This window comes from Gymnoscopelus microlampas, assembly GCF_963454915.1.
Source record: "Gymnoscopelus microlampas genome assembly, chromosome: 14".
Classification (NCBI taxonomy): Eukaryota; Metazoa; Chordata; class Actinopteri; order Myctophiformes; family Myctophidae; genus Gymnoscopelus; species Gymnoscopelus microlampas.
In genome coordinates this window covers 11,008,918-11,027,809 of record NC_139951.1, presented here as the reverse complement: position 1 = coordinate 11,027,809, position 18,892 = coordinate 11,008,918, and the positions used below count along the sequence as shown (strand labels likewise).

General features: G+C 45.9%; 1 protein-coding gene across 3 annotated transcripts in view; it reads right to left on the bottom strand.

Annotated features, from left to right (window-relative positions):
* stxbp4 (syntaxin binding protein 4) overlaps window positions 1-18,892 on the bottom strand; it is a 205,876-nt gene that overhangs the window by 67,028 nt on the left and 119,956 nt on the right. For all 3 annotated transcript variants that reach the window (XM_084079221.1, XM_084079222.1, XM_084079223.1), the window contains 6 exons: window positions 9,847-9,929; window positions 7,887-8,049; window positions 6,516-6,648; window positions 5,764-5,870; window positions 5,277-5,404; window positions 187-284 (listed from right to left, as the gene is read on the bottom strand). In XM_084079221.1, the coding sequence (XP_083935347.1) occupies window positions 187-284; window positions 5,277-5,404; window positions 5,764-5,870; window positions 6,516-6,648; window positions 7,887-8,049; window positions 9,847-9,929 (712 nt within the window). The remainder of the gene's footprint in view (window positions 1-186; window positions 285-5,276; window positions 5,405-5,763; window positions 5,871-6,515; window positions 6,649-7,886; window positions 8,050-9,846; window positions 9,930-18,892) is intronic.

The window sequence follows — 18,892 nt, the reverse complement described above, 5'->3', positions numbered from 1 at the left end:
ACACACGAGCGCACGTGACATGACTGAGTGCACTGGATGGGATATCAACTATTGATCCTCTCAGGGTCACACTAATAGATTATTGATCCATTAGATGTTTCTAAGCACAGAAGATACACAGTGACAGACAGACAGGCAGGCAGACAGACAGACAAGACAGACAGACAGACAGACAGACAGACAGACCTGCTCCAGTCGCTCCAGTTTGAGGCGACCGCTGGTTGTGATGGAACACTTCCTGTCTGGGGACTGACTGTCTACTGGCACACCACAGGATGGAGAGACTGGAGACAGGGGAGAGAGAGAGAGAGAGAGAGAGACACAGAGACAGACAGCCAGAGAAAAGGAGGGGGAGAGAGAGGGAGGGGGGAGGGGGAGAGAGAGGGAGGGGGGAGAGAGAGAGAGAGAGAGAGAGGGAGAGAGAGAGAGAACAAATGCATGAATAGATGCATTTTTTTCACTTGACACTTTAGTAATTGGGTGTCTGTGTGCACAGTATTTCACTCTGTCTACAAAGTTGTCCACCGGATGGCGCAGTGGCTAAACTATGGACATGTCCTTGGTTTAATATTGTTGCTTCCTGTCATCATAACAATATAAACATGTGGCCTTGAAAAGATGGAGAATCTAACTGCTCTCTGAGATCACCTGACCACAAAGCAAACAATGATGTATTTACTATTTATCAATACATAATAATGTCGGCGGTTCTCAAACTTTTATAACTCAAGGCCAACCTGGGTTATGTGTCAAGATAGTCAGGGCTCACATACCCTGACCATTATTATTGCATATGTACTACTACTTATATGCAATTAAATCAGTGGTTTTCAACCCTTTTCATATCAAGGTCCATCAAGGTCCAGATTTAGACTCTCAGACCCAAAACACAATTCCATGCTGTATTGATGTTGGTACCATAGGAGAGATAACAGGCAAACGTTGATCAAAATAACAATTCTTTAATTAAGTAATGCAGATGTTTAACAATAATTCAACTCTTGAGAGCGTAAAATGAAACCAAATTGGTTTCATTTTACGCTCTCAAGAGTTAAAGATTTATAAGGGTCCATTTGGTTACCAATTAACTCTCCATCATTTAGCTGGGGACCACCTGGAACCCCCTCAAGGACCACTGGTGGTCCCCGGACCACTGGTTGAGAACCACTGCAATAAATAAAGGGGCATTATTATGGCTAGTGTGTAATTAATGAAACATAGAAAACTGCCAAAACTGAGGACATTTTGATCTACAAGGCCAAACCTCATGGGAAAAATAAGGATTGAAATAAATGCTTAATATTCCAATAATGATAAACAAACAATGACAGGATCAAAGTTTCTTCTTTCTCCACATGCCTTAGATAACAGTATATATATTTCGGCTATCCAGCCACACGGACGAAGGCTGGATAGCCTCACACTTCTGCTCCTATAATCACAACTGGAAAGGCGGCAATGGACTTTGATGATGCAGACACCATTGTCTCCTCAACCCTCAACTCCTTAAATTAAATCACCTCCGGACCAGAAACTCCCTTCATCTCCCGACCAGACCCTTCCTCAAGAGTCAACAGTAAGCTTTGAAGACCCTATAGGGGTTGGCCTAGTCCCCACTCCTTTATTTTGCATTTGTTTCCGTTGGATTTGTTCTGCGTCACCTACTCTGCCTTCTGACTAGGAATGAAAATGTGCGGCACTTAGGGGTCAGGGGCGGCCTTAATGATCTGGGGGCCCGTTTCAAGAGCTCATATGGGGGCCCCATTTTTTTTTCTTAATTAAAAAACAATGTGTGGACTGAAGTTGGTTTGCTTCCACAATCCATAATGATGCATTTTCGAACTAAATTAATTAGGCTATCTGCACTTCCACCATGGACAGACAGCTAAAACAACTCACTCACATGATTCACTTGAGCTGAGCCCTGATTCAATCAGATCTACATCATCTTCTTGTATGAAATTCTTGGACGTCGGCCAGCCACAGGCGGGCCCCGGACTGGGATGCGAGTAAAAAAATATATTTAAAAAAAATAATAATAATAATAATTTTTTTTTTTTTTTTTTTTTTTTGGGGGGGGGCCCCTGAGGTTGGGGGCCCGTTTCAATTGAAACGGGTGAAACATAGGAAAGGCCGCCACTGTTAGGGGTGTGCCGATACACTAATTTCACCAAACGATACGATACGATATTTGGCTCACAACTTCGATACGATTTCGATACGCACTTTTTTTTATTATGAAAATATATGGGGGAGGAAAAAAGTAAATGCAAACAAATAATTATGTTTTTTCATTATTCAGACATGCAAACTTGTAGCTTTTCAGCTACAATAGCCGTTTTCAATCCAAATAGGGCAATAGTGTGACACCTGACCCGAAAAAACAACAACATGTTGTCACCCTTTTCACCTCAGGGCTGTTTGCATGCCTGATTATAATGATTGTAAAAAAAAAAAAAGAAAAAAAATATATATATTTTTTTCAAAACGATATTTTTTTCCCCCAAAACGATACAAATCGTCACGAAAACGTATCGCGATATATCGTGGGACGATATATCGGCACACCCCTAGCGGCACTACACAGTAAGGAAGTGCAGTATAAATTGAACCAGCAGATCCCCCCCCACCCTGACTACCTCCCCCCCACTTACTAAACAAATGTGATTCCGCAGCGGGTGTATTGAGCGGAGATGGAGGCCCAGTTGACCAAAGCCCTCAAAACTTGAACTCCAAACTGTTAAGCTGGAGTTGGAGTAAAGCAAAGCAGTAAAGAAACAGCTGTCCAAAGAGGAGATCAACACACTCGGGGAGAGGGCACAAGCATTCTGAAGAAGACCGCTTTAAGCCGAAGCTTAAAGAATGACTGGGAGAAAAAAGGGGGGAAAGTCAGGGGCTCTGTTTCAATGCTAAATTGAACTAGAACATTTTTGGGGGGGGGGGGGCTTTTTATGCCTTTATTGATAGATGAACAGAGAGATGGGGGGGTGACATGCTGTCAGGCTGACAGCGCGTCGCGAGTTCGAGTCCCGATCACAAGGCTCGGTGCCCAGACGGCTACCTCAGCCGGGAGGCATGCGTTAATCCGACAGACCTTTTCTCCGACTATGTGGTATCCGCGTGCGGTTAGGGTTAGGGTGCGGGTTTGGTTCGGGTTTACTGTTTAATGTCGGAGCACTGCGCTGTCGGAGGAATCTCAGCCGCCCCCCGTTTGGTTCACTGCTATTTTAACTACGCCTGTTCTTGGCTGTCCGGCACCCCCAAGATCTTAAAAAATAGGCTTCAGACCGCCGAAAAGCTTGAGTTTGGCCGGCATCTCCAGGTCGTTTTGGTTCTGTGTTTGACACCTGCTCTGCCTTTTGACTTCAAAGGAAAGTATGCGGCTCTAAAGAGCAAGGAAGTTAAATGTATGAAGTGAACCAGCAACTTCCAATATGGCTGCTGTGCATAGAGCCTATATAGTTTGTTTTCCAGTGCATTGTGAAGCGGGCCCCACAGTCTGCCCGGTGTTGTCCCTGGCTAGAGGGTCAGGTCGATGACATCACAGAAAGACAGATATAACGTCAGCGGGGCCGCGTTTCGCCACACGCTCACACCTCCTGGGCCAATCAGAGGCCAGACCTCCTACTGGCCTCTCTTCCTCCGCCACAAGGCGAGCGCACCGGGCCCCATCTGGCATCTATCTGCCTCTCCATCCCTTTGTTTGTCTCTTTCCCTCTCCTCTCTTCTCTCTTCAAAATAAAAGGTGTAGCTGCTCCCAGTGGTGTAAAGTAACTAAGTACATTTACTCAAGTACTGTACTTATTAGTACACTTTTGAGGATTTTTTTTACTTTACTGGAGTATTTCCCATTTTCAATACTTTTACTTCTACTCCACTACATCTCAGAGGCAACTGTGGTACTTTGACTCCACTACAATTATTTGACAACTTTAGTTACTAGTTACTTTTGGTTATTATTACAAAACATACATGAACCACTTCAGCCCTATGTACATTTCGGCCATTTGAAAATAGCCGATCTACAAGCTCACAATGTATTGTGAGCTTGTAGATCTACTATTTTCAAAGGATTGTTGGATTTTTCATTATAGTTTAGTTTTATTATAGTTTAGTTTTATTATATTATTCATTATAGTTTAGTAGTTAACTAAAATTATTTTTAAATTCTAGTTTTCGTTATTTCATTAGTTGTCTTTAATTATAATAACCTTGCTAAGTGCCACAATCAAGGATGGTGCCTTCTGTCTACACGTATCGTCGCTGTCGGGCAGAAACCTCTCATCTCCATATCCTAACTTTTTGTGTTTTTTCGTAAATTAACGCCCTACTTGATCATACTACAGCGTCACACAAAAGCATCAAAAGTAGCAGATCCGCAAGCTTGTAGATCTGCTACTTTTGCTACTTTAGAATTTGACATGTGAGGTTTCCACCCGACAGAGACAGTGTAATACTTGATTACACACACATTTCTATCAGCAGTTACACCATACACACGCATCTATTTATTAACTTATACAATAATATACAATATAGGTATTGTATATTATTAAGGTGGTTTGTCACATGTTCCCGGTTCTAAATTAGTCCTTGATTAGGTTCTGGCCCACCATCTACTGCAGGGGTCTTCAACAGGGGGTCCGGGACCCCTAGGGCTATTCTAAAGTAACAGATCTACAAGCTCACAGCTTGTAGATCTGCTATTTATTTTTAAATGCTTGAAAAATATTGAAAATGTTTGGAATTAGATTATGATATTTTTTTTTTAACATAAATCTTCTCTTCTGAGGGTCCCTGGCAAAATGTTTTCAGGCCCGAGCGGCTGGCATAGCCGTCTGGGTACCTAGGCTGGTAATCCAGCGTTGCGGGCTGCCCCCCATCTCTCTCCCAATTTCCTGTCAGTCTACTGTTCAACCATCAATAAAGGCATAGAAATATAATAATAATTCAGATGGGGGTCCTTGACGCAACAAAAAGTTTGAGAACCCCTGAACTAGACTAGTTCTCTGTCCGCCTCTCTGACCTGGGAGGCATGCGTTAATCCGACAGACCTTTTCTCCGACTATGTGGCATCCGCGTGCGGTTAGGGTTAGGGTGCGGGTTTGGTTCGGGTTTAGTATTGGAAACGTCGGAGCGCTGCGCTGTCGGAGGAATGCGCTGTCGGACTAACGTACTGCACCCCTCTGACCTGGCTGAGGCTGACTGCAGACAGGGTCTGCGGTTTGGACCGGATGGGATTTGGGGGACCACCAGGGTGAGGCTGTGTGTCTTACCGGAGCCCATGGTGCTGGTCTGGGCCCCCCGCCCGGCAGTAGGAGGCCCCTGCAGAGAGCTGGGGCTCTGGGGTCCACCGGAAGAAGACGTCCGTCTGATGAAGGCAATCTCCACCGTTGGGTCTGGTCTGGAGGACGATGCGACACACACACACACACACACACACACACACACACACACACACACACACACACACACACACACACACACACGGGGGGGTCTTCACCAGGGGGTCCGGGACCCCTAGAGGGTCCTCAGAGCTCCAACTATCTATGAAATCTATGAGAAAGTTGAATCTGCAACACAGTTTTATACTGTAGAATATGTAGTGGGTGTCCCTGCTACATCTGTCTCTCAGCTAGGGGGTCCTTGGGCTGAAAAACGTTGAAGACCCCTGGTCTACACCCCAGATATCAGTTACTCTGAATACATGTCTGTCTGTCTGTCTGTCTGTCTGTCTGACTGATTGATTAGCTGTTGTCCTACCTGAGTGTGGTGCGTGTCAGGACGTTGCGGGCCTCCTCGTACGTCAGTCCAATCAGAGACTCCTTGTTGATGGACACCAGCTGGTCCCCAGCCTGTAGCCTGCCATCCTACACACACACACACACACACACACACACACACACACACACACACACACACACACACACACACACACACACACACACACACACACACGTATTACTATACTTGTGAGAACATCAACATTTTAGGAAGCCAATTCTATGAATGTTTTTTTTGCAATTTTTAACCCTAAACCATGATCTACAAGCCGATCTTCAAGCTCACAGCTTGTACATAGATCTGCTATTTTCGGTGCACAACTAAGTAGAAATCAGGCATAACTCCTAACCGTAACCCCTAAACCTGACCTCTAAGTGTCTAATCCTAACCCTAACTGCAACCTGAATCCTTTCTTAATCGTAAGCCTAAATCAATTTTGTTTTATCATAAATGAGGACCAGGAAAATGTTCCTCACAAGGAAAATGGGTCAAAATTACATTTCTCCCCAGAGCAAGCAGGCATTAGCTCAGTGGTAAAAACGTCAGCACTTGCACAAGAGAAAATACTTATAATATACCTAATATAATAAATACATATTTTAAAAGAAATCCACAAAACAAACTGGCGGCCCCCATGTAGTAACTCTGAGGACACCCTAGGGGTCCTGGACCCCATGTTGAAGACCAGTTGTTATATTACTATTATTAAGCTAGAGAGTGAAGCAATTCACCTTCTGACAGTCACCTCCGGGGACTATTTCCTGAATGAACACCATTGGTCCTTCAGAGCGATTGGCTCCACCCTTGAGGAGGAGTCCCAAGCCTGTTCCCTTGGAGACGCAGATCAGCTGAATGACGCCGTCACTGGACAAGAAAATTATAAATAAGAAAATAAGAAACAAATCAATAAAGTCATCAATCAATCAATACTTCTAATCAGTTCATCCATGAGTCCAAGTGGACGTTTGTTCCATCAAAGTGTTCCTGAGATATCACATTCAAAGGGATGCAGAGGAGACAGAAAGTGTGGGAGATGTGGAAAGGTGGAATGCAACAGAAAGGAGTGTGAAGAAGACCAAGTACCAGTAAAATGTAGTAACTGTAAAGGAGACCACTATGCAGGATCTGCACTAGGGGCGGAAATTGGCTTTGACAAAAGCATGTAAGACTGTATGTAATTGCACTGAGAAGATGATATACAAAAGCACACGTAAGTACAGTAGGTGGCAGTAATGCAAGTTGCAACATAAAGGCTGCTGTTAAAAACCACAGAAGACATTCAAAGGGAAGGAAAGAAGGACAGACGGACGGACGGACGGACGGACGGACAAGCAGTACTAGAGCAATAGTCTCGCGTCGCCAGACAACTATTCCACAATCTCCGAAGGCTATATAGAGTCTGGAACTACACCTCCCGAAATCCGAGTAACGGAAGCTGGCATTTCCAGTCACGAAAATATATTTTAAAATATCTTTACATTTTATTTTTTAATTTCCATTTCTCCTAAGCAGCAAGCTATATGCTTAGATGATTTTGATTTATATTATGAGACATTTGCGCGACTGTAAAGACGAAACGGAAGGGGGGAGGAGGCTTCACATCCGCTTTATTGTAATCATGATCAGAGCTTCTGAGTCCCAGACTGTATGACCGGAAACATTTGAAAATTGTGGGAGGCAACAGTCTGGCCACGTGAGACTACTAGAGCAGTGTTTCCCAAACAGTGTGTCGGGACCCATTTTTGGGGTTGCAGGTAAAAAAAAAAAGTTTAATCTTCGTTAAAAAATCTAATAAAAAAGGAATCATTAAAAAATGTAATAAAATAAAACGTTTAAGAAGTACTGAAGCTCACTGGCGCTTGTAGATCTGCTATTTTCACTAGTTTGACAATAAAACGTCTCTTTTGGGTCTCGAGCTAAAAGGTTTGGGAACCAGAGCATAGCAAACCAGCAGTACCAGGGATCCTTAGGACCAGAGCAGTGAACCTCCAGGTCTGAGAAAGAGCCAGAGGAATTTTACTATTTTTTCCACAACCAGTGATGAACCACCATGTAAAATGTGAATGGGAGATGTGAACCACACTGGTCTGGGTTCCACTTACCTGAAAACGTGCGTGGCGCGGGCGCTGTGCAGGGTGCTGAAAGTGGGGTTGGGGGTGTAGGGGGGCAAATGCGTGGGAGTCGTCACTGCCTCCTTGGGGCAGAGGAGCTGGGGGCTTTCCGACCGCGAGGAGCACGCAGAGGAGGAGGCCTCCGCCAGCTTACCTACAGTATAGAGAGAGAGCGCGAGAGAGAGAGAGAGTTCGAGAGCAAGAGAGAGAGAACCATCAATCAATCAATTCAAGGCTTCATGGGGTGTGTAATTGATAGAAGAAAAAAAATAAAATAAAATACAATTTTGGGATGAACTATCCCTTTAACAAAAATTATATATATTATATGCAAAGACAATATGGAAACAAACAACAACAAAAAACGTCACCTTCGTAAAATAATGGCCAACGTAATTCTTTGAGGAAAATTATGTTTTTGCCTAAATCAGCAATATACACTGGCCACCTGGTAAAATCGCCTATATCCTTATTGAGAAGATCATGCTGTTCCCATCCCACAGTATAATGGCCTGTTAAGAGTGTGACCTATAGTAGGCCATTTTATGTTGCCTAAGTCAAAGACAACGTGACTTAGGCAAAAACAAATTGGGCTAAGGCTGAAGTCACTTAGTTACTCCAGAAATAATTTCTGTTCAGTCAAAGCACAAATTGGCCTAAATCATTTAATCCCCTTATGTTACAAAACTGACAGACAGCGTTATTTGTGTGTCTATATAGACCCCTTAACAGACGACGTCACACTGATAAGAACCAGTATGCGTGCAACCAGTATGCGTGCAACCAGTATGCGCGCAATGAAACCCATTCTATCAGGACGCGCCTCACCAGCCAACACACAAGAGTGGGTGCGCTGAACCCAGCGCACCCCAAAACAACAGGTTGAGAATTGATTGTGTGAAACAATCACCTGTGCATCCAGTCTCAATGTTGGTAAACAAATAATTGGTCTATAGCCATATATTGATATACACTTTTTGGGTGAAATGATTAAGAAATATCATATCGTTTGTTTTGGTTCAGTTATTTCTGTTTTCTGAAAAAAATTACACAGGCCATTATTTTAGCAAGGTGACGAAACAACAGTTAATGTACACAACACTGGTGATAGCGCTGTCAAAATAATATACAAATCAATCAAAGCTGCAACAGCACTTGTAGGGAACCCATTAGTCTCGCGTGGCCAGATTGTTGCCTCCCACAATTTTCAAATGTTTCCGGTCATACAGTCTGGGACTCGGAAGCTCTGATCATGATTAGAAATTAGAATATAAACCGGATGTGAAGCCTACTCCTCCCCACTTCCGTTTCGTCTTTACAGTGGCGCAAATTTATCCTAATATAAATACAAATTATCTAAGTATATTTAGCTTGCTGCTTAGCAGAAATGGAAATTAAAAAGTAAAATGTAAAGATATTTTAAAATATATTTTCGTGAACGGAAGTGTCAGTTTCCTCTCTCGGATTTCGGGAGGTGTAGTTCCAGACTCCATATAGCATTCGCAGATTGTGGAATAGTTGTCTGGCTACGCGAGACTAGCAACCCATAGTCTCTTATAGTCACTTAACCCATTCAATACTGTGTCATTTTAGATTTTTAGCTGTAATCATTATTTTATACTTTGGGCTATTTTTTCTTATCGTGATTTTTTGCAAATCTTTGAATATATATATATTTTTTAAAGCGAACCTACTTATGTTGCTATAATATTAGTGGTTCTCAAACGTTTTTCATGTCAAGGACCCCCAAAATGATATGCATTTGTCCGCCGACCCCCTCCCTGCCCAGGGACCCCCAGGAACAAATTATTATATATTCAAAGATTTGCACACGTTTTTTTTTTCTTTTAAATAGCAGATCTACAAGCTCACGGTTAACAGACATTAATGAGACAATCAGCCAAATATTGTTGAAGACCCCATAGAGGAAACAGAGTGAATGTGAGCTCACCTGTGGAGATCTGTGTAGGAGAGACCCGGCCTGAGTGTGCAACGTTAGACCAATATTTCTCCATCAACTCAGAAAACTCCTTCCTGATGGATGAACACACACACACACACACACACACACACACACACACACACACACACACACACACACACACACACACACACACACACACACACACACACACACACACACACACACGCGCGCGATTAGGTTCACAGTATTAACCACCGGCGGTATTAACCACGTCATGTCGCTATTTTACTGGGCATACTGTATCATTATAGGCAAAAATGTTCAGGCCGCTCAAAGTCTTTTTTTTATTGAGTTTGAAATACACATAACAGACAAACATATGTAAATACATACTACAGACTATGCAGCAGTTCAAAAAGAGTATATAAATAATAATAATTAATTATACATAATTATAGATGAGAAAAAGAAAAAGTAAAGAAAAAAGTTTTAAAAGATACATATCAAATAAATAAGTCCTTCTCAGCTGTATCTATCCTCATGTTGATGTTAAGTCTGTGCTTCTTCATGGCAAGATATAGTGGTGACATCAGGATGCAAGCTCTAACTATTTGGGCCCTACTTGCTCTCTTGATAACAGGGAGAGTGTGCCTAGGGTCTCCACCCAGTAGAATAGTTTTGCCACCCCAAGGCTGTTGTGACTGCATCAGGTCTCTGAGTGTTCTTTCCACACACTTAACATTAAAGCGGTTAACGTTGAAGATTTCGTCCCAGATGATTAAGTTGCTCTGTTTGATTAGTTTAGCCAGAGAGGACTCGGCTTTGATAGCACAGACGGAGTCTTCAAAGATGGGGATTGGGATCTTAAATCTTGAATGTGCTGTCCTAGACCCTCAAGTTTTGAGCAGCCAAGCCTGTGCTGCCGACACATAGCACAATGCCATTCTCTGCTATAATCGTAGCTGCAATTACTTTAAAAGTAAAGGTTTTTCCATATCCTGCAGGTGAATTCAGAATGAACTGTCTCGTAATGGGGTCTTCCTTTGGTGCATGGACTGCCCGATAGACAGCTTCACAGAGTTCCATCTGTTCCACATTTAGCTGAGGACTAAACAACTTTACAATTTGTTCATGTTCTGTTTTGTTGAATTGTTCATATCTGAAGACTTGTGCCAGCTTTTCTTGCTCAGTTAGCGGTCTTGGCTGTGGAATGTCCTTGTAGTTGGCTATCCCATTTGTGACAGCTCATCATCAATGGCAAGTAGCACCTGATTGTGTAGTCATAGCTATGCACACACGTCATGCGAATCACCACTGATCACCGATCGAGGTGGGGTAAGATGCCTAAATAATAGCCTTAGCTCTGATCAATAGTCTGTGGCAGGTCTTGGAGGCATGTGGAGTGATCCTGTGCTTGCGAATCCCGGACGAACTTCGGAGCTTTTGTCAATTATGGTAGTAGGATAGGATAATAGATGAGAAAAAGAAAAAGTAAAGAAAAAAAGTTTTAAAATATAGATATTAAATAAATACACATACGTATATAAGTCAGGGTCACCACAGTTCCACGGAACCACGGTTCCCCAATGGCCCCTTATGGTGGGTGTGTTACTCTGAGAGTGTACAAATGGAACCAAATGGAGTTATGGGGATCCTTGAAAATAAGACAACCACTATGCCACACTAAATGGAACAGAGCCTTAATTAGTATCATTGGTAACACCTGTGAAGGAAGTAAGGAAGGGGCCCAATTCATTCCCAATATGTCTGCTGTGTATAGTCTATTCCCAGAGTTCAAGAGGTAAAAGCAGTGATGGATGCTCCATCTGTGCAATGGGGCAACGCACAACCCGGGGAGAAAGAGAGAGAAAATGATGATTATATCACTGTGTGTAACTCTAAAAGCTGTGATTGGCTATTCTATGGTGTTACATCAAAAGGTGTTACTTCAAACCACCTACCGAATGTCATAATCCAATCAGCGTCAAGAGTCCTGCGGAGGCCCGCCCCCTTTTCTTTTGTTTAATGCAAGCCATTTCGATGCATCTCAAAGTGTTCCTGTGTGCTAGCCCACAGCAATATGCCATACGAAACGTACGCTTATCGGTGGTGCTTACATATAGACCAAACAAGTGGAAAAGACTAGCAGCGGCATCTGTCACAAGTAGGATAAGGACTGCGGTAAAGATCCTGGATATAGCCTAACCTTAGACAAGCACAAACGATGGACAATCTTGAACTGAGTGGATCCGCTGGAAGTACTGCATGTCAGTCCATCACTCTTCTGGTATGGTTGTGTTTAAATAATAAGTCCCTTTACCTAAGCCTAACCCTTTTTCCTTCCATATCACAAATAGTGCCGTAAAGCATGGAAATCATTTCCATCGTTCCAGGCCTGCAAAAGGTTCCATAACAAGCGTGAAGAGCAGTGCGAACAGAGGGCAACCATGTCTAGTACCACGTTGCAAAGTAGACAAAGGGTCAATGGGAGGAGGACTCTAAGCTGTCCCCAAACAAAGCAACAAGCAAAGGACTAAGCTTTGGGGCAAATTCATTCTGTAGGGAAACCATCCGGGCCAGGACAGTATCCACTTTACATACTGTAATGTAGCAGCATTATATATCTCATCTGAAGTGATAGGCCTATCCAGGATAGTCTGAGCCATCACTCATGGAAAGCAAATCCAAGCTGTCAAAAAATATATCCATCAAACCCAGGTCTAAAGATTCAGATGTGTACAGATTCAAATTGTCTATTCATGTCCAAGGGATCAACTCATTCAGTGCCAGACTTATTTCAAGCTTGTTGATCCCTGTGCCAGGATTTTGCTATTATTTTACCTTTTCAAGTAGTCACAGAATATTTATCTTCAGTATGATTGATCCCCTGATCGTTGACATGTGTTGTCTGATGTTTGAAAATGGCATCTTTCACTAAAAAATACAGTGTTTTTCACAGGATTTGAGTTATTTTTTTCTCTGTTTATTTTTTAACATCGAAGTGAATGGAGCAGCAACTTTTTGAATAGTGTTATCTCCTAGTTCCTTTGTGAAAAAAAAAAGTATAGGAGACGTCATTGATACTCAGGGCACACTGAAAACAGCCGTCACAAGACGTCATTGGCACTCATTAAGAAACTGGTTTCCGACATCATGAGTAGCAAAGTTAGTGTGGGAGGGGTGTGTGTACTCACACAGATCTCTGATCCTGCCTAGTATCCGTTTAACAGAGCCCTTTCCACTTGCCCTGTGGAGAGCACATTGAATTCCGTCAGATGTACCAACAACTCTGGAGTTGGAGCAACAGCATACATTTTTATAACAAATGATACAATAACAAACAAGCATAAATTATCTTTTCAGTCAAGGACCTCATGTTTTTGTCTTTGTGATATGTTGTTTTTGTTGTTATGTTGTTTTTGTTGTTTTAACGAACAGACCTTGTGAAGACAATTTTCCCCTTGGGGACAATAAACATTATTATTAAGGTTGGCGGTATCACTTCTGTTAAGGAACCATGTTGTTAATGTGTCAGCTGGGTTCGATTCCCGCCGTAGACGCTGTGGGCACTGGGGCCGTGTTCGTGGCCTCCACGTCATCAGTGCCCATACCCTAGGTGGGGTTGGTGAAAGGGCCTTTCTGTGTGGAGTTTGCATTTACATCTCCAAAATTTAAAAGATAGGAAGAAAAAAAAAATCCCAAATGAAAGTCAAGGATCAGCGTTGTAACCAGGTGGTACTGCCAGTCTGCCACCACCACGGCCCAAGAAACCATCTCGCCAGAATGACATTTTTGGAACGGGGGAGTCTGGTGCAACGCTCAGGTCCTGGACCTGGTTAAGACGAAGGAGGAGCCCGTCCACAGAGCCTGTCCTCTTCCCTTCCCCAGTCACGGCAGAGTAGTTCCTGAGAAGCGAACTGAGGGGCCCTGTCTTGCCCCAAGAGGACTGACCGTGGGTAGCTACTGGGACGTAAGTCGGCTGCTTGATCAACCCCGGTGGGGTTACCTGGGTGTGGGTGTATGTTGCGAGACCCGAAACACCCGATGGCCCCTGGCTACAAAACTGATGATACGTCCCAGGTGCATCCACGTGATGCTTTTTCGTAAAAATAAAAAATAATAAAACCAGCATGGGATCATAATGGCTACCCCTGTTGGCTATCAGCCGTAGTATAATTGAAAATAGAAATAAAACCAGCAGGAGATTATTTGACTCCACCTAATTAGCTAATTTCAGTTTTCAGCTTCACCCAGCAGAGTGCTTCTCATGGGGGAGAATGAGGGGGAGCAGTTAGGGCTTAAGCATCTTCCTGCCGGGAATCGTACCTGAGACCTTCTGCTTCCCGGGCAGGCTCTCTACCCATTGTTTGACTCAACTTATAAGACAGCATTGTTTACCTGTGTCTTGTTCAGTTCCAGCCAATCATGTGTTAATTGTCCTTGGTGCTCACCTGTGTCTTGTTAGTCTGTGTCTATTCAAACCTCCCTGTGTTCATTGTTCCCCTGTCAGATTATAGTCAATGTTACTGTGTTCCTGTCTTGCTACTTTGTGAGTTTTGTGTAAATAAATCATCATTGGACATCATCGGTTTTCCTGCTTGGTTCTGCTTCTGGGTCCTCACCTGACACAATGTGACATTATGTCTGAAAAAATAAATCAATACATTAAATCATTGCTCTCAAGCTACAACCCATGCCATCTCCTCATTCATATCCTTGGAATAAATCCCCCTTTTGTTTGATAAATAATATATAATAATAATCAATCATCAATCAACATTTTCCTGGATTTCTTCTTTCTTCTGTAGAACGCTATGCCTCCTACTCCTGCTCCTACAGCTATTATGGCCAGAACCGGGGCCAGGATAGTGAGAACGTTAACGCCAGGCGGAATAGATGGCGGGGGAGTTGTTGGGACTGGCCTGGGCCTCGGAGTGGCCCCTGGAGTAACGTCAGGCAGCGTGGTTGTGGCGCTGGTGACCTCAGGGGGTGTGGTTGTGGCGCTGGTGACTTCAGGAGGCGTGGTTGTGGCGGTGGTGACCTCAGGAGGCGTGGTTGTGGCGGTGGTGACCTCAGGAGGCGTGGTCGTGGCGCTGGTGACTTCAGGAGGCGTGGTCGTGGCGCTGGTGACTTCAGGAGGCGTGGTCGTGGCGCTGGTGACTTCAGGAGGCGTGGTCGTGGCGCTGGTGACCTCAGGCGGCGTGGTCGTGGCGCTGGTGACCTCAGGCGGCGTGGTCGTGGCGCTGGTGACCTCAGGAGGCGTGGTCGTGGCGCTGGTGACTTCAGGGGGCGTGGTCGTGGCGCTGGTGACCTCAGGGGGCGTGGTCGTGGCGCTGGTGACTTCAGGGGGCGTGGTCGTGGCGCTGGTGACCTCAGGGGGCGTGGTCGTGGCGCTGGTGACCTCAGGGGGCGTGGTCGTGGCGCTGGTGACCTCAGGGGGCGTGGTTGTGGAGGTGGTGACTTCAGGGGGCGTGGTTGTGGCGCTGGTGACTTCAGGAGGCGTGGTCGTGGCGCTGGTGACCTCAGGGTGCGTGGTTGTGGCGCTGGTGACTTCAGGGGGCGTGGTCGTGGCGCTGGTGACTTCAGGCGGCGTGGTCGTGGCGCTGGTGACTTCAGGAGGCGTGGTCGTGGCGCTGGTGACTTCAGGAGGCGTGGTCGTGGCGCTGGTGACTTCAGGAGGCGTGGTCGTGGCGCTGGTGACCTCAGGGGGCGTGGTTGTGGCGGTGGTGACCTCAGGAGGCGTGGTTGTGGCGGTGGTGACCTCAGGAGGCGTGGTTGTGGCGCTGGTGACTTCAGGGGGCGTGGTTGTGGCAGTGGTGACTTCAGGGGGCGTGGTTGTGGCGCTGGTGACCTCAGGGGGCGTGGTTGTGGCGCTGGTGACCTCAGGAGGCGTGGTTGTGGCGCTGGTGACCTCAGGAGGCGTGGTTGTGGCGCTGGTGACTTCAGGGGGCGTGGTTGTGGCGGTGGTGACCTCAGGAGGCGTGGTTGTGGCGGTGGTGACCTCAGGAGGCGTGGTTGTGGCGGTGGTGACCTCAGGAGGCGTGGTTGTGGCGCTGGTGACTTCAGGAGGCGTGGTTGTGGCGCTGGTGACTTCAGGAGGCGTGGTTGTGGCGGTGGTGACCTCAGGAGGCGTGGTTGTGGCGGTGGTGACCTCAGGAGGCGTGGTTGTGGCGGTGGTGACTTCAGGAGGCGTGGTTGTGGCGCTGGTGACTTCAGGAGGCGTGGTTGTGGCGCTGGTGACCTCAGGGGGCGTGGTTGTGGCGCTGGTGACCTCAGGGGGCGTGGTTGTGGCGCTGGTGACCTCAGGGGGCGTGGTTGTGGCGCTGGTGACTTCAGGGGGCGTGGTTGTGGCGGTGGTGACTTCAGGCGGCGTGGTTGTGGCGCTGGTGACTTCAGGAGGCGTGGTTGTGGCGGTGGTGACCTCAGGCGGCGTGGTTGTGGCGCTGGTGACTTCAGGAGGCGTGGTTGTGGCGGTGGTGACCTCAGGGGGCGTGGTTGTGGCGGTGGTGACCTCAGGGGGCGTGGTTGTGGCGCTGGTGACTTCAGGAGGCGTGGTTGTGGCGGTGGTGACCTCAGGGGGCGTGGTTGTGGCGGTGGTGACTTCAGGCGGCGTGGTTGTGGCGGTGGTGACCTCAGGGGGCGTGGTTGTGGCGCTGGTGACTTCAGGAGGCGTGGTTGTGGCGCTGGTGACCTCAGGAGGCGTGGTTGTGGCGCTGGTGACTTCAGGGGCCGTGGTTGTGGCGGTGGTGACCTCAGGAGGCGTGGTTGTGGCGGTGGTGACCTCAGGAGGCGTGGTTGTGGCGGTGGTGACTTCAGGGGGCGTGGTTGTGGCGGTGGTGACTTCAGGAGGCGTGGTTGTGGCGGTGGTGACTTCAGGAGGCGTGGTTGTGGCGGTGGTGACTTCAGGGGGCGTGGTTGTGGCGGTGGTGACCTCAGGGGGCGTGGTTGTGGCGCTGGTGACCTCAGGGGGCGTGGTTGTGGCGGTGGTGACGTCAGGCGGCGTGGTTGTGGTGTCGTCAGGCTCAGGCACAGGGCTTGGAAGAACGTTCAGTTGGAAGGTGATTGTGGAGAAGACGGTTCCACGTTTATCCTGCAGCGAGCATTTGTAAAATCCACTTTCATTAAGGTGTAAATCAGATAGCTTCAAATACGATTCATCCGTCTCCTTGAGAAATTTAAACTCACTGTCGGCCGAGTTGTTGCTTTCCGCGATCCAGTAGTGGTACTTGGCTCTTTGCACCAGGTTGTGCCAAGATAAAGAACAGTTCAACACGGCGGTATCACCCTCCTTGGCGTGCACATGGTGATGTCCACAGGCTAGCTGGTCAGCAGGAAAGGAGCACTTGTATTTGGAGTTCAAGCAGTCGTCACAGAATTTCAGATCCTGATAAAGAATTCCACACCAGTTTACACATAACCCGTCATTAATATGCTTCTCCAGAATCTTAACACTATTATTCATCAGCTCTTCAAACTTAGTAACCAGGTCACCAGTTTGCGAAACATTCTTGAAATGCTGAAATTCATGGAGGAATTTAGTGGTTACTTTGGACAAAGTGCTTGGAAGGATTCTATCTCTGTGCATTTTACCTACAGCTTTATATTTCAAAACTGCCTCATTATATATTTTATCCAGTTTTAGTCTAACTGCAATGTTGTGTTCTTCTGCATCAATGAATTCAAATATTGGGTCGCTGAACTCTAAATCACACTGTAAGCAGGCCCTAGCCAAACAGATAGTGTACAGTAAAGCCAAGAACCTTGCCATCAACCAAACAGAAGTATGGACTCTCATCTTATAAGAACTCTAATCTATGCTTTGACTTTAAAATCACTGCCCACAAACTAGCCTGTAATCTAACTGATGGTGACAGAACGCCTGGTTGCTTTTATGCAAATGATGTCATCATCACAGTGATGACTTCATTAAGTATACACAATGACGTTGTTCAAAGTGACTGGTTGGTGGCTAGTCATCGTCTGGTATAGCAGGCTAGACACAGATCACACACTGCCAATTGGGGCAAAGTTATTCATAAAAAACACGGTCTGAGAGTTGATGGCAATGTATATCCTTTAAAGCTTTAGTTATTAGCAGTTGGTATCAGACTAAGAGTATATGTGTGTTCAGGGTTTATTACACAAGGCTCGCGAGGAGGAGGAGAAGGAGGACGCTGCGCCGCGAGGCGGGGCTTTGATGCGAGGCGGTGTGACGGCGCCGCCGTCTCCTCCTCGGCGCTCGGCCGATGCTCTGCTAGTCGAATCAGCGCCGTCCGAGTTGTAAACCGACAGGGACAGAATAGATCTTTTCATGGATCACTATCCGTGTGTGTGTGTGTGTGTGTGTGTGTGTGTGTGTGTGTCTCTCAGGGATAAACTAAAACAAATGTTAAAAGCCAGAACACAATAAAAGTATCTTAACAGTCATGCTTTCAATAAACCAAATTGAAAGCATGAACACGCACGCGTGCGTGTGTGTGGTCGGGGCCATATGTTAGTGCACTGTGGTTGGGAAGCCTTGTGGCTTGCATTCGTGGCTCCCTCTAGTGTTGGTTCTACAGAATTGCCTGGGTGGGTGGTAAAAACGAGCGCGCCTTCTCCAATTTCCCTGCAACATATACACCCAAAGAAAAGACACTACTACCCTATGAAATCATTAGAGTGGAAGGAAATTATAGCTCTGTTAGAATGATATTCTTAGAATTAGATTTATTGTGCTAAGTATGTTTATATACACGTATAAGTTGGATGAAGATCATATCAACAGACAAGTACGGTTTAAGTGGCAGTGACCCTGAGAACTCACGTAAGAATGAGACTGGCGGGTCATGGGTGAGAATTTGCATAATGTATGTACTTGTCCACTGTCTGACGTGAACTGCATTTTCTGCTTGCATAGCGAAACTTAGTGTGCCATCTCCCAGTAGACAGAAACTCACTACCGTAGATGCTTAGACTGTTATCTGCACCCCCAAGTTAGGGAGGATGTGCATTCCACAGGTGCGCTGGACTCGACCCGTGGGATCCAAGGTCGTCGTTCAAACCCGTAAATCAGCACAATCTGTAATTATTA